This window comes from Lonchura striata, chromosome 4 (genome assembly GCF_050655825.1).
Source record: "Lonchura striata isolate lonStrDom1 chromosome 4, ASM5065582v1, whole genome shotgun sequence".
NCBI lineage: Eukaryota > Metazoa > Chordata > Aves > Passeriformes > Estrildidae > Lonchura > Lonchura striata.
Genome location: NC_140706.1, coordinates 63,146,311 through 63,162,513, shown reverse-complemented (window position 1 = coordinate 63,162,513; position 16,203 = coordinate 63,146,311). Strand labels below are relative to the sequence as shown.

The window sequence follows — 16,203 nt, the reverse complement described above, 5'->3', positions numbered from 1 at the left end:
TTCTTATTTATCTTGCTCACATGATACTGAAATTGTATTTGCACCTCTGACTCCTCAGGTTTGATCTCCCCCTGCCCTCATGGGTGTTTTCTTTCAGGAAAAAGACAGTTCTATCTGTGAGTTGCTACACCAACTTCCAGAATCCTCTGTTATGGCTGCAGCACCTCCAGATCTTGCAAATCCAAATGCTAAAGGAAGATTTAACAGGCTGATCATAAACACCTCATCTAGCCCTAAGAGCTCCCTGGGAAGCTTGGAATTTGCTCTCTATGCCAGGGGAAAACCTGGGTGACGAACTTCCCTCTGTGTTCAGGTTGACACAGCATGCATCAGGACAAGCCTTTCCCCATGAACATGAAAATATTAAGAATGCCACAAAAAAAAAAAATCTAATAGTCTAATATAGCTTTTAAGGCATTTAATATGCAAAGAAATTAATTACTGAATAGGTAAGTTTGAAGCTATTTTACCTGCTTGTTCACACATGTGCCTGCATGCTTTGGTCTCTACATGGAGGAAGCAAGTACCTCACCCACCATCACAGGGAAAACTTCCAGTTCCCTACAATTTAAGCCCATGAATAACTCTGACATTGCTTCATGCAATGTGCACTATCTTCTCTTATCTAGGCAAAATTCATTGCCTGAACTTTTTTTGTCCCTAGGAAAGATACCCGTATCATGTGTCATCACCAGTGGCTCCACTGATGGTGACATTCTCCTTCCCCAGTGAAAATAATGAATAATCAAACTAAATTGTGTCGTGCCAATGCTCTAGGTCACCGACCACAACAACATTCCCTGCTCACTTGCTTTGGCAGCTGAGCACTGGTGATTACAATTTTGGATCTCAGCACACAAAGGAAAGCTTCCACTGCAGCACAGCACTCCGTGCTACCAAAGAAGATTCACTGCACTGGATTTCAACTTCATTTTCAGCTCTTAAAAGCTCTTCCTCAGAAGTCAGCCTCACATCTAACAGGACAGATGTGAAGATGACAGAATAACAATTTCTTTGCCAATTAAAGAACCTCAATTTCCAGGCAAACTCTTGGCTTAATTTCCTGTCCTGGGCTTGCAGTGTTCTGGAAGGGGATGAGTAACCTCTTTAATCCAAAAGCACCATCTCTGAAGCAGTGTGTATGTCTTTCAGCAAGGTTGTGAAGTGTCTTTAGAGAAATCAAAATAGATGTGTAGATGAAGACTTCTGGAAGGCCCACTGAAGCATCCTTTTCCCCATTTGCACAATTAAAGATAATGAGTAACTTCCAGCTTTTAGTTCATCCATTTCAATGCAAAAACAGGCAGTGAAAAAGTAAAGGAAATAGTCCCATTTATAGGCAACACCCAAAACCTCCAGTATCTGGAAAAAAAAGGATTTGCTTGATGCAATTCACAATCTGTTATGCGTGAGCACTCATCTGCCTCCAGCTTAAGCATCAGCAGCCAAGAAATGGGCAGCAATACTTAAGAGGCAAGGCCAAAAGCTCGCAGCTTGTGTAGGCAAGACTGAACCATCTTCAGGAGTTGCAGAAGACATACAGTCCAAGTATCTCAGGCTGCAGAAACAACTGAGATCAAGACAGCAATACTGGCGTCAGTTAAAGGCTCTGTAGGTATTTTAGTCCCTAAAAGCCCAGCAGGTTAAATATACAAATACAGCAACCCACACTTCTGACAGGAACTATACTGCAAACATACACCAGGATAGGCTAACCACGAAAAGAAAGTGGAGCTGAAGACACAATAAAGAAAAGCCTGTTGTTCTGACAGTTAGAAAACTACAAACCCCAATAAGTCTTCTGGAATCTCTTAACTGTACACGTCAATCACTGAATTCCATTATGTGGAAGAGGAAGGCTGTGTATCCACAAAACAGATACTCTGTAACTGAACTCCTGCAGCAAAGAAGGCACTCACTTTGTAAGCTGTAGTTTATTTCTGCTGTTTTATATGATGAGCCTACAAAAGAAAACATTTGAGTACTTATCTATATTATTAACACAGTAGACTTATAGACTGAAGCTTGACTTGGAAACAAAATTCAACCTAACACTGGTGGAACTTAAAAGCCGAGTAGCAAAGCATTGTGTTATAGGACATGTCCCCGACATTCAGTATTTACATAGAATGCATTTGCACTTTATACTCAATGACCACCCATCATCAGCAGTGACACTGTTAGCATGACTGGACAGCACAGTAAGCCAGCCCTGAGCTGCACTCCAGCAAACCCATTCACTGTCAAAGTACAACATAGATTGGTTTGAGTATTCACACAGTTGTTTTTCAAAACGTTTTATTGCATTATATTTGGTACCTTATGTTTGACAAAGGAAATTACATCTGTAACTGCAGGAATAAGAAGCTGGTCTGTTATTGAAAAAAAAATCTTGGGCCCCTTAAAAGTTACAAAGTCTTGGGCTTGCCTGAAACAACTGAGCAAGAAATATATTCTTAGAAATGTAGGGCTTCAAGTATTACAAACCTGTGACACTGTGGAAAAGTTCCAGAGGTATCTAAACTGCAGCACTTTTTTTTTTTTTCTGCATAACGTGAACAAGGCCTGCTGAGGTTTTAATCTATTAGTCTCTTGATCAGTCAAAATGGTAGTCAGGAGTTTTCCTCTTTGCAACTTCAAGCCATAGTATGTTCTCATTTTTTTTTTTCACTCTATGTGAAAAATGCATGCCATCTTTCTAATTGGTACCACATCACAGTGCATAATTTTTTTTTGGTTCTTGCATTACAGTTTTTAAAAAGTTTGGCCAACCTATGCCGATAGGTTAATCTCAAGAACAGCAATGCCGATTCTCCCCTCCCCACCCCAAGTTTCATTCCAAGAGAGACCATTTTAACTGGTTCCTTCAGGTAAAAACTGTGGTGCAAGAACACCAAACTGATCGTGTACAGTGAATTTCAGAGACACAACAAGCTTATTGAACACTCTGTTTCTTAATTCTCGTTGATATCCATATGCCCAAGCACCCCAACATAACAAGTATGTTGCAGGTTTCTCTCTATATTCTGATTCACATTGCATACTTCCTATGGACACAATCATCCCCCGTATCAAAATCAAGTCAGATGCTAAAGCCCCATCAACTCTTTGTGCTCAGTGAAAGAATCCAGTGCTAAAACAGCAGTTTTGCTGTCTGAGATAACAGTAATCTCACAAGACAAATTTAAATTTAATATTTCTGCCACACACCTGCTCAGAGGTCTATACACCTCTAGGTCTCATATAAATTAGTTTAAAAACATGGGTGGGTAGGTGAGGAAAAGGATTGTTTATTTTTTCATTTTTTTCAATTTTAGCAGCTTTTAATTTTTAAGAAACCAAACAACCTATAACCAGTAATATGTTAGATATTTTATATATATACTTTGCCAGCAGGATAAAAGAAAAAGTAAAACTATTTGAAGGCAACAGGGTTTTTTTCCTTCTGTTCTTTGTGTAAGTTAGAGCAATTCAGCAGGTGCGTGACAAAAATATTATACACCAGATATGGTCCAACATCATTTTTTTGCAATAAAGTTGTTCATATTTCATTGGCCAGTTCTTCAGGTTCTGCAGAACTATCTCCATTAACTGTGATCTTCATATCCTCTTCATATCCAGGGGGCATGAAAGCCAAAGCATAAGGGAAAAGCTTATGACAATTTGCTCTGTAAGTTTCAGATGCTTCTTTACAGTCTCCAAGGCTACCGTCGCATAAAGCTTCTAATACCTCCATACAAGTCTAATTAAAGAGAAAAATAAAGAAGTGTTATGGTTTCTTAAACGTTCAGCTGAACACTCACAACAAAGGTTTTGAACAGCAGTTCTGCTGTCTGAGATAATCTTACAAGAGAAATTTAAAATAGTATTTCTGACACAGACCTGCTCCAAGGCTCATACACCTTTCAACATCAAATGACATTTTAACTAAACACAGCATGAAATAACAGTGTATTCCCATTTGAAAGAATGCAGTTTAAAAAGGGATCTAAAACACAGATAGATATCTTACCTGTGAAATGAAATACTAATTTGCTACTTGTTTCTTATTTAAAAAAAAAAAAACAAAACAAACCCCAAACCATTCTTGCTAATTGGCTACCACACCATTCTTGGGACACACTGACCATTCCAGCAACACATAGCATACCTTTCAAACAAATCAAATTACTCTGGTATTACCACATTTTTCAGATACATGCAGTTTCTTGTTCATTTTTGGTCATGATTTAGAAGAGAAAAAGGAGACCTCCCATGTAATTTTTTTCAGCCTGCATTCCAACCATGAGAAACTAACCTACTGAGCCCCACTAAACCTGGCAGCATTTAACACCTGCCCATGGCTGTGTGCAGGCACAGCCAGGCAGTCTTTTCCTACTCTTCTGGCATTCAGTACAGTTTTTATTTCTTCTGTGTACTGGGATTAACTGCTCTGTCCTCCTGCTGTAGGGTTATGGATCTCTCCTCAACAACCCCTTTTCCTCACATGTGCTCTTTGTAACACTGGCATCCACCAAAGGTCAAATACATCTGGTTTTATGGCTGCAGCATGCTCTGAGACAGCTGGTCTTTATTACAATGAAATATAATAAATTTGATCTCTTTGCACACAAAAATGCCTTTCAACAAACAGCTAGACTCCTTTAGATCCTCCATTTTTGGGGCACTTCTAGATTAGAATCTTTAACATCCTAAACAAGTTGACAAATCAAGGCAAATTCTCCTTTACTGTCCCTTTTTTCACACACTCTGTCTTGTCCAAAAATTCTGCTATGAGCTTAAAATTTTTTATAAATAAAGCTCTATTGAAGCCACTGTATTTCCTAAGACATTTTTTTTGGAAAACTCAATTTTTTTGTCCACAAAAGAATAATTTTAAAGTAAACATTTACCAAATTTACTTGCAGTACATCTAAAAAATTGAGTGCACAGACTACTGTAAATTAAGAGTCAGAACTGACAAGTCCTCCCAGATGAAGGTGGGGGAATGGGGAAAGGGACATGGAGGCAGCATCACAGAGAGATTATTCCATGACCACCAGAATGAAGCAAAGACTCAACATTTGGTGAGCTTTTCACTTAACTACATGCTAAACCAGAACTGTGTATATGCAGCTTTTCTTAAACCTATGGTAATTTCCACAGCTTGCAGGAAGTTGACCATGGAAAGCCTTCCCAGAGTTTGTGCCACTCCTTTTCTTGTGAACAGTTGCTTGTGTGGCAGCCAAAGCTCAACAAACTACTACCTTTTCTTCTGCTTTGTGAATTCTCTCAAGTTTAGTAAGTTTTCCTATTACCTGTAGCAATAATATGGCTTCCACTGCTGCTATTTTCATATTATCACAAAACTAAATTAATTTAAATGTGCAAAAAGGATATCAAATATTTCAGTTCAGATGAACCTGACACCCTTTTTTTTCACACCTCAACCTCTTTGTGATAAGGCACAGCAGTTATTTCAGCTACCTCTTACCTCCAAAAATTGCTTAAAGCTTCCAGAGATAAACCAGAAGTTGTCTACAATTTATGAATACATTACCTGAAGATTTCTGTTAATAAGGGATTCATCCAGGGTCACTGCCAGTTCCACTGCCCTTTTCTGACTGGAAGGATCTAAATAGTACATCATTTTGGCAGCTACAGGAGGAAAAGTAAGACTCATCACCCAGTGGATGACCAAAACCATCTTATATACAAACATAAAATAGAGATAATATGAGGAAGAGGGGGGACTGAACTCTCCAGCAGTAGTTCAAACTGGAACCAACTTGGAGCATAAAGCTTGATATCTAAGCATGTAGAAGGGAAGCTCCAAACAAAGCATTAAAACAAACATTATGCACACATTAGAAACAACAGGCTAGAGGTTTGCATTTCAGCAGCACAAAGAGAAAATTAAAGAAAACCACAACCTGGCAATCATGTTGTCAAAAAAACCCCACAAACAGAGAAGAAAAGCACTTCAGAGGAAAGGAGTGATTGTTATACTGGGGCTGATACTGAGATACCACTGACAGAGAAGCACAGAAAATGCAGAAGTAGGGCAGAAAAAGGAAAAGGCAAAATACCTGATAACCTATGTGGCAGTGAGTCATAGTTCCTTTTAAGGAAAGCTTCATTAAAGTTCTTTGGATTAGTTGCTCCAAAAAGCCGATTCATTTCTTGGTTTAACACTGTTCTAACAGCATCAGGTAGATCCTTACTTTCAGACACTGTTGGAAAAAAGAAGTTGAGGTGAGCACAGGTAATCACAATAAAATATGATTTAAGTATTTATTTTAGCATTTTTCACGTTTACACAACCAATATAATTGGAAAGTATATAAAAAGAAGATGCATGAAATTTGAAAAGGTAAATACTGATTGTGGTTAGAAAAAGTTTAACTGTGGCACTTAACTGATACTTAGAAAAGTCAGAGCTTTAATATACTCTCCCCCTTACTAATTAAAATCTATTAGGCTCAAAAGGTTAATGTCATACAAGTCTGTTCTTAAATGTGCTTACTCTATAGCCCCTGTCAGAAATGGCGACCTCTGGGGCAAGGGAAGGGAGAGATCTCTTCCAACTCTTACCAATAAGGACAGAATTCTAAGCCCTCTCCTTGCATGCTGACACATGTCAGCAGAAAAGCCACATTCCTCACTCAGCAGTTTCCATTTCTTCACTGCCTCTATCAACCTTCACATACTGTCACAGTCTTAAAAACTCTTACCAATACTGGAATTACTCCTAAATCCAGATGCAGTCATAATAACGATACTTAATTTTAGCATGAATCAGTTGTCTAAAAAGCTTTCCAATACATGCTTTAAATATTTTGAATTAATTGTGCTAAAAAACAATGACTGCAGGTTTGGCATTACCTGGCAGTGCACACAGATGGGAGTCCTACCAAACAGATACATACCACTGCTGAAGAGATGAATCATACACTCGTGAAGCCAAGGATGACTAGAATCAATAGCAAAGGCTCTCTTCACAGACTGAAGCATCAGAAGGAACTTCTCTGGAAAAAAAACCCAAGTGTTGACAAGTGTTCAAAAACTTAAGGCAGGAAATCATTGCACTGTGTTACAGGAGTATTTAGTGTTTGAAATTAGAATGATCAGAAGAATTTACAACCGAGTGTGCCGCAAAAGCTGTTTTTAGTAACATGCACCTACTTAACCAGCAAATTAAATGGATAGTCACCAAATGCTCAAACTTTGGTTTTCAGACTGCTTATTCCTGGAGTGTTGGTCCAGTGAAAAGTTCTGTGTTATGATAGGGATGGGCTCCTTGCATATCATCAATAATTGTTACATAAGTTCCAATACACACCTTTAGGATTCATGAACTGTTGCCTTCATGAGGTGTTCTCACCTACCTTTTCGAAAATAAATCTCAAAGGCAAAAAGATGAGTCTCTATTTTGTTCTTCACTAAATTCTTCAGGGGTGTTAAAAATTTAATGGCTTCTTCCAAAGGTGCTTCGACCTACAGATTCAAGGAAGTGACACATAACTAAGACAAAGTTCAAACCTAGTAACTACAACAAAAACCAGCTATTGCCGAGTCACATCAGAGAGTTACCCTCCTAAGGCAGTGCATAAGATGCTTAGAACCTCTTCTGTTACAAATTTTGCAACTTTCACTCAATGTCTAAACACAGACTATAAAGTCCAAATATTTGCTTTCTGATGGCTACAAATCACCATGGTTTTGTTATAGATACACAAATCTTTTCCTTCTATCATACACCAGTAGTGAACACAACTGGAGCTGAACCTGCACTGAAAAGGGCAGTGTGGCTGCCCACACCAGCCTACATACCTGGGCCTGAGGTGATGGCAAATGACTGATAAACATCCATGACATTCTGTTCAGGAGAACTTCAGACAGATTCTTAAAAGCTGCCAGGTCATGGTGACAGTCCCAGCCAAAATACCAACAAGCAAGCTGGACGTAATTAGATATTGAAAAAAGTCTCCTGATCTTAGCTAGTGTAATCCAGTAAATGGACAGCTTTCACACAAATTAATTCTCGCAAAGGTTCTTTACAGACAAGTATCTTGCACACAGAGGTTTGAGATTACTCAAATAAGAATTGTCGGTTGCTCTTAATTTTTTTTTTATTAATAGAAACTATTCTCTAAGCAGCAAATACAAATTTTGTTGTGTGCCATTCAGCAATTATTGAAGTGGTTCACTTTGTTGCAAATAACTTGAGCTGAAGATTGCAATGGACACCTTCCTGCTAATAAATATAACTACAGCACCTGTCATAAAAAATACATCACTTCTATGTGCTGTTGATTTTACAAACACATTGTGCACGTAACTATTTGGAACCTGTAAAACCTTATTTCAAAGCCATGCCTGTAGTACCAAAGATACATATCCAAACAAGTCTAGGGGCAGCTGTTTCAGGAAAACTATTTGCAAGTGACCAGCTATGTGAAAAATGTTCTTTTGGCACCAACTGCATTTGGAAGTGTCTATATCATGACTGTGATATTGAACTTGGAATTATATTACGTTGACATCTGTATATTACAGGCATAACTAGATTTGCCAAAGAAATGCATTACACAGCTACAATTACTCCTTATAATCTTGGGGACTGGCTAGATTTTTCATGGCTATCTCATGACATCCCTCTACTACAGAACTCAATTTCAATACATGCTGTTGCATTTCCATCTTGACTAGCATTGCAATTAGTTCTGCTTCTTGCAACCACTGAACTGAACAATGGAAATACCAGCAATATTCTTAATAACTAGTCAAGTTTAAGTCATGTTTCCTGGCTGCAGAGTGAAGTTCACTGACTAAACTTTCAAATATCCCTTCAAAAGCAAATACAACTCAGTTCAGTGTGAACAGTATGAATATAGCTCCAGAATACTGGATCTATAAAGACTTGCAATCTACACTGCTATTGCTATAAATTAATTTTCCAAGCTCTATAATTTTCTTAACTTTCCCTCACATTTTTGACTGTTTCCCTGCTCTTTACAGGTGTAACTTCTCCTAAAAGATGAGTCTTCTGAGTCACCTCCCTTTTATATCTTACTATAGTTCTTAATTCAGATTTCTAAACCCATCTCAGTCTAGTCTACTATTTACTGCTACAGCTTCTTTATTCCTTCCCCCCCCCTTCAAAACAAACAAACAAATCTCATTAAAAGTATTCTGTGCTTCACTATCTCCTCTTTCACAGACTGACTGTGTGAACAAAAGAATATCAGGGGGTATAAAAGAGTGAATGATCATCACCTCACATACAGGATAGAAAGACCTCCACATGATCAACTAGAAATAGGGTATAATCAACAAGTTAGTGCAGTAGACACATGGAGAGAATGCCACATGTAGCAAACGTTTATGACTTCTATTACTGCCTTTGAGAACTAGGCACAAAAGCTGTGATTTCCATACTACTGAGACTGTATCTAACCAACTAGCCCTAGAAAGGAATTCTTTTTAAAACTCTGCCTGTCAAGAGGTGCCATACCAAAAAAATAGTAAGTTACTTAAATGGTTTTTAAGTTTTATGTATGCTCACTACAACTTTTCTAGAAATTTCTAAGACTTTGTTATTACATTGGTAAGCACCTTTGCCAGTTTCTCAGGGATAAGTTCCTCTTTCGGTCCTCCAATTTCTTCATCATCATCATCTTTCTTCTTTTTCTGATTCCTCTGTTGCTTCTCCTTCTCAGCATTTTTTTTCTCCTCCTCCAGTTGTGCTTTCTTCTGGGCTCTTCTCTGCTTATTTCGTAGCTTCTTTAGCTCCTTGTCAGACATATTTGCTGTACACACACAAAACTGATGTCTCGTATTAACAGCATCAAGCAGTTGTCAGACAACATCCCCTTTTTTAAACCATATCTACTAATGAGCAGTGCTGTCATTTCCTTTGTAAAAGCTTATTTACTATGGATAGATTGTTTTATAGTCTATGCTGATGCTTTGTAATTCACAAATTCCTTGTGGAATCAGGGGACACAAATTAAAATAGCATACTGAGATGAAAAATACTAAAACTTGACAAATTCCTCTTAAAGGATCCTCTATTTGTACCATTTGAGATGCCCCAAGCCATAACTGCTTAAGCTGCTCTCAAATCAGAAATGAGAGGGGGGAAAAAAAATACACTATTTAAACATTATTTTTTACATCAGAAGCAAGAGACGATAAAATTTAACTTTCTACCTAGTGAAAATTCTACACACTGATAAAATGCTTAAAAAGCAACTACTAAGTACATCTGCTTCACTCTCCTGTTCCATGGACAAACCACTATGAGAATTCATGTTTTTGTAGTCATTCCGTACCACAAACATTTGTGCTTAAGAAGTACAACTCTCATTACAAACCCATCATTGTTCTGCAATAATCACAATAAGAGCATACATTAGTTTAATTTCCAGCAAAACATCTACTTTACCATGCAGTTTAAGCTGCAATTTGCCAACTTTGAATTGTGTAGAAATCTGTTTTTGGCTACCACAGTTGACAACCATAATGAATGCCAGGTCTTCCTAAAATACCCACTAATTAGTGAAATGTCATGATGAATAAATCCTGAGGGTTGAATACCTGTATCAGCCTCATGTTCCTTATTTTCATCTGTTAGGGGATTATCATGAAGTTTCAAATAGATCTCTATGGCAATCTGTGCTGCTTTGAAGTAGAAGGGATGTTGTCGAAGCACATCTTCTAGTTTTAACAAATCCACGTAAGACCTAAGGGTGATCTTCCTCATACAGTAAGTATGGAAGTCAAACTGGTCATCCGTTATTTCTACAAAATGCTATCAAAATGTAACATAACATTAGTTAGTAAGTATTAACAATGAGATACTAACCTGGACTTTCAAAATAATCAATTAGTAAAAGCCTACTGTTTGACAAATACAACCTAACTATTAGAAACGTTAACAAAACCCTCCAGGAATAAAATCATGGTGAAAAGAACAGAAGGCATCTTAGCCCAGAACCAAAACACATCCAATTTCAGTCTCTTAAAAGTAACTACCTCTAAGAATTTCCAGTTTAACAAAGGTTCTATAGCCACTGCATTCAAACATCATTTTAGGAGCTTTTCTTCTATGAACTGCTCTAGTTTTTTTTCATTCAAAACTATAATATTGATTTCCACTAAATACTATGGCAATGAATCCACACTTAAATGAGACATGATGTGAGAAAGTACTTTATTTTGTTCAAGATCTGCTTTCCACACTATCTAACGTCCCTTTGTTTTTGTTTGAGAAGCAGTGAAAAGTCATTCCCCTGCTGAACTTCTCCAAGTACTTATGATCTCATATAACTTTATCCTAAACTCAGCTTTGTTTGTCAAAGCTCAGGATTGCAGAGTAAGCACAACAAGCTAATTGCAGACTCTTCCTTTGGAAGTTACCCCACAGCAGGTGTTTTACTAGCACATTTTTTAAGAAGGTGTGACACTCAGATGTAAACAATGTGACAGATTTACATAATGGAAGAAAAGCACTACTTCTCGAGTTTTAATTCCTCACGCGTCCTTTTGACTGCTGCTCCACATATGCACAGAAGTTCTTGCAGCATTATATGTAATGGTTTCAGGATTCCTGAGCAGCAATAATTATTAGAAGACCTTCTACTACTTATGCATAGGCAGAGAATTTGTTGAATTTGTTGACTATGCTGTTTAACACTATTATTTCATGGGCTGCTTAATCATTCAGTGCTGAGACAGAGCAGGTGTTGTCTTTGCAGTTCTCAGTCTGTTTCTGTGATCATGTACTGATGAAATAATGAAGACTCTATGGAGATGCCTTAGTAATCTCCATCATAAACTACTTTTCTTGCAAAAGCTGATTATTTGCTCCTACTCAGTTTTCACACTAATCAGCTATTAAATCCATGAGATCAACTTCCCTACTTTTTCTGAGACAGTTTAGATCCTTTATGGTGCAAAGTATGAGATAAAAAGTACTTCTGAAAACCAGAACACATTTTATCAACTAGACTGCCCCCTTCGCATAACTGGCCTCTCTAAAAGATTTAGAAGGCATTGCTTTTTTCTTACAAAAGCTTTGTTGATGCTTTCCAAATTCAACCTATTTGCTTATCTTATTGTTGAACTTTACGACACCTTCAATTAATCCAATAAATAAATAAACTATAGTGACTTAAATCCTTAGGAATTTTTTTTGGTGGCTTAAGTTTTCACTTTATTTGCTGACCTCTTCTGTTCCCCAAGACAATTTAAAAGACTAATAGGTTTTTACACAAAAAAAATTTACACTAATTTATTTAAAGGATTTGTGCAAATAAAATATACTCCTGGCAAATCACAAACTGGTGTGGATCAGAAGGGACCTCAAAGACCATCTGTTTCCAACCCTCTACCATAGGCAGGGACACCTTTCACCAGACCAGGTTACTGTGATAATTTTACATTGCTTTTTTCAAATCAGAGGATATTCCAGAGCTGAGTCCTCCTTGCAAAAGAGCAGCAATGCTGAAATCCCCTAACACCTCTCTATCTGCAAAGAGGCACAGCTTCCTACTAAGTTCTGCTCTTTCAGCACTTCTTTTACACCCTCAGCTCTCTGGTCTTTTTTCTACACTTTAATGTACTTTAAAAAAAAAAAAATCCATACCTGCTTTTTTTTAAAGCTGTGCATCCAAAGTTTTGTTCTTTACATCACTATGGATATGTACATTTAATGTGTAAGTATCGCCCCTTTTTACTAAAATTTCTATTTTAAGAAGTCTTTATTTTTGCAATAGCTTCCTTTAAACTGTAGTGTTTTTTTTAAATGAGAAAATAGTTAATATTTTTGGTAATATTTTAAACATCTATTATGTACCTCTGAAACAGTGCCTTAATAGTAACTGAGATCTGTCCTTTACTTTAAGGATGGGCTTGTCAGCTCATCCACTTATTTCTGGATTTCAAGTGCACATACTCTCTTCACTTGTATCTAAATACCCATTTCTTATATACATTGCCAGAACTAAGATTATTTTTGACAGTTTTCTCCCCTCATCTGGATCTTTAAGTAACTTTATAAAATCCTTTCAGAATGCACAGTTTACAATGGCACTTTTATAAACTTGCTAGCAACCAACATGAAATCCCTCCTGAAGCTACATGAAATGCATCCTTACTGCTCAGGAAAGTAACATATTAGCACAGTAAACTTAAACCAGTGTTTTCTAATCTAAGTCATTGAGCTGAATACGTACTCTCTCAATTTCATGGCATTTCTTAAGTGCTTCTCCAAATTTGTTCATTGCCTTGTAGGCTTGTGCACATTCTGTCTGAAACCACATGCACTGCATTTCATTAAGGTTCTCTACTGCCGAAGTTCCTTCCTAAAAGCAAAAACAGTATTATATAAAAAATAAATCTCACTGGATTCATCAACTGCTATTTCTTTTATCTTGTTCTAATTAAAAACACAAATAAAGAAAATGAATGTTAAATCTCAGAACTGAAGTCTTGAAAGTTGGAAATGCCACACTTAAAAATTGATTAGCTTTGTCGATTAATATAAAAACACAAATATAAAAATCTTTGTTACACATATTGGAAGAGTCAGAAAGACACAATGAAGAACCAGGTAGTGACCATTTCCTTTTGACTACTCATCTTTAGATTAGGAGAGACCTTCATTCAGTGTTTTTAATACTATGTGCACATAAGTAACACATGGCAGCATGGAAAAATGGCAGAAAAGTTCTAGCCCATAATAAGACACTGACACCTGCAGGAAACCCTGCAGGATTTTATTTTTCCCCTCAACTAAAATTGCCATCTGCATTTTTCAGAGAACTGCTGATTGAGATAAGCATCCTCACAGTAGTAGATGATTATTTCTAATGCAATCAGTACTAGAGAGAAGGGGATTACAGTTGTCTTTCAAATCTGATATTTATATATACTTGCACAGATCCATAGAATTTAGCAATGAAAGAGAAAGGCAGTTTTCAAAACAGCCTGATTTAGGCAACTGAAAATGAGGAAAAAGTGCCAGTTCTATTTTCATTATGCTTAAACTAGAACTTCTCTAATTATTGTTTTTTAATTAAGAAGCCTGTATTTGAGCAATAGATATAAGATCAAATGGAGATAAGTAAGATTTCTAAAGAGCAACATCATCCAATTGTTTCAATATTTCTCAAGTTCAGTTTTAGGTAACTGGTATGCTTCTTTTTCACCATCATCTTAGATCTGCTTAAGGCATTGAGGGAGGTCAAATTAACCTAAATTCATATGGGTTTGCATCAAAACTCAAACAGAAAGCTACTTAGCATACATAAAACAGAACTTCCCCTCCCCTCATGTCTGCCTGCACATAGCCTTCATTTCACAAGAGCCTTCAGGTTTCCTTTATAAACACCACTCTCCCTTCTCTCCATTTTACCTTACATTCCAGGTTTCTCCTGCTCCTTAAGAGAGGAGAAAAAAGGACAAACAAACATAAAAGGCTTTACTTTTGCAGGTAGATCCCAACTGTCTCCCATAGACAACACACAAATGACACTGCCAGTATTCCAAAACTGTAATTTGACAAATAGTCTGGGGAGACTGCACTGTTTTGACTTGCAGTTATGAAAGAATAATATCAAAGTAGGACATTTAAAGAAGTTACTAACCTGTGTGACCATCAAACCTATCAAAATGGGGCTACTGCAGGGACAAAAAGTGCTGCATGAAATTATGCAATTTCCATAACATTTTTCTTCCAAATAACTGGTCATGTGTAAGAACGTGGAAAAATAAAAGAAAAGAGGTGTAACATGCAGCTTTCCTTCATCACTGATAAACAAGACTTGGGGACGAAACATTGTTCACACAAGGAAGACACCTCACAAAGGCTCTCAGCTGTTAGACACATAAAAATTATGTTCCAAGAGACATCTGAATTCTCTAACTTACTACCATTAGAAAAAAGAGTCATGGACAACTTTAACAGATCTTTCAAGTATTCTACAGAAGCAACATTAAACCCAAAGATTATTGTGTAAAAATTATTTTCTCTGAAGTTTTCTCTAAAACAGGCATGCTGTATTTTTCCTACCTAGAAAAAAATAACCAAATCCAAGCTTTATAGAGTTTTCACTTATTCCTATGGAATCGTGCTTATCCAAGATTAATTAAAACCCTGCTAGGGACTACTGTAACTGAAGCAAGCAACCATAGTTGCTTTGAAACAGAATTTAAATATGATAGAGAAGCTGACTGCAAAGTTAATAACAAAAAGTTATTCAATAAGAGATTAGGCCCACATTATTCCAAAAACTTCTAATTAAGTGCAACAAACCCGTGTAAACTTAGAACACATTTCTTCTGCTTCTTTAATGGAGTTTGCTTTCAACATATATTTTGCACATTTGGAGTTGATAAATCTGTCTGCTGTGTCCAAAGCCTGAGCTTCATCCATCCACCTTGCAGCTTCTTTAATATTTCCAGCATGCTATAAAGATAGAAATTTAAATCAGATTGAGTAATTATAAAACATGCATGTTTATCTACTCACTGCTTGATATAAATAGGATTTTTTTAGACTTTTTAAGAATAAATAGCTTACTTCAAAAGCAATAGATCTTGAAAGAAAAAAAAAAGCAGTTAAATACCTTTCCTCATTATGGAATTTTACTGGTCTTTAGCACTGAATGTTTTCCTGAAAATGCTTAAAGAACCAGTTTGGATAATTCCATTCTGATACAAAATCATAGCGCACCCTGAGAAATTGTTTTAAGCAGCTAAAAAACACAGGGGCTAAGAACAGATGAAAGACTCAATCTAATTTATCAGTGTGATTTTTAAACTGAGAATTCACATTTTGCTACACATTTCTCCCTTACTGAGTGTGGCTTTTTCAAATGCAGCAGAAAACCCCATCTTAAGTATCTAAACAATACCCTTACCTAGAAACTCACTAGAATTCCTAAAAAATGAATAACCTTTGGTCACTAAGAATAAAGCCAAACTTACCTTATAGATTTTTGCCTTCACAAGGAAGAGTTCTATCAAAGTGGGAGTACTTTCTATAGCAGCATTTATATATTCTAGAGCCAGGGATGGCAGTCCAATTTTATCATAATGCTGAGCCAAATAATACTGGACCCAGAGTAAAGTGGTTGGAGGTTCTTCCTTCCCATCATCTGGCAGGAGTAAAATGGAGAGAGGTTGTTTGTTCTGTTTATTACTAAAACAACACAC

At 36.8% G+C, this 16,203-nt stretch overlaps 1 protein-coding gene across 1 annotated transcript in view; it reads right to left on the bottom strand.

Moving 5' to 3' along the window:
- Positions 1-2,281: 2,281 nt before the first annotated feature.
- The window catches only part of NAA15 (N-alpha-acetyltransferase 15, NatA auxiliary subunit), a 37,213-nt gene continuing 23,291 nt past the window's right edge, over positions 2,282-16,203 (bottom strand). The window contains exons 11-20 of the mRNA XM_021548530.4: positions 15,976-16,145; positions 15,302-15,454; positions 13,221-13,349; positions 10,582-10,795; positions 9,598-9,791; positions 7,368-7,476; positions 6,909-7,007; positions 6,069-6,212; positions 5,540-5,637; positions 2,282-3,742 (exon numbers count right to left, since the gene is read on the bottom strand). Of these exons, the coding sequence (XP_021404205.1) occupies positions 3,542-3,742; positions 5,540-5,637; positions 6,069-6,212; positions 6,909-7,007; positions 7,368-7,476; positions 9,598-9,791; positions 10,582-10,795; positions 13,221-13,349; positions 15,302-15,454; positions 15,976-16,145 (1,511 nt within the window). The 3' untranslated portion in view covers positions 2,282-3,541. The remainder of the gene's footprint in view (positions 3,743-5,539; positions 5,638-6,068; positions 6,213-6,908; positions 7,008-7,367; positions 7,477-9,597; positions 9,792-10,581; positions 10,796-13,220; positions 13,350-15,301; positions 15,455-15,975; positions 16,146-16,203) is intronic.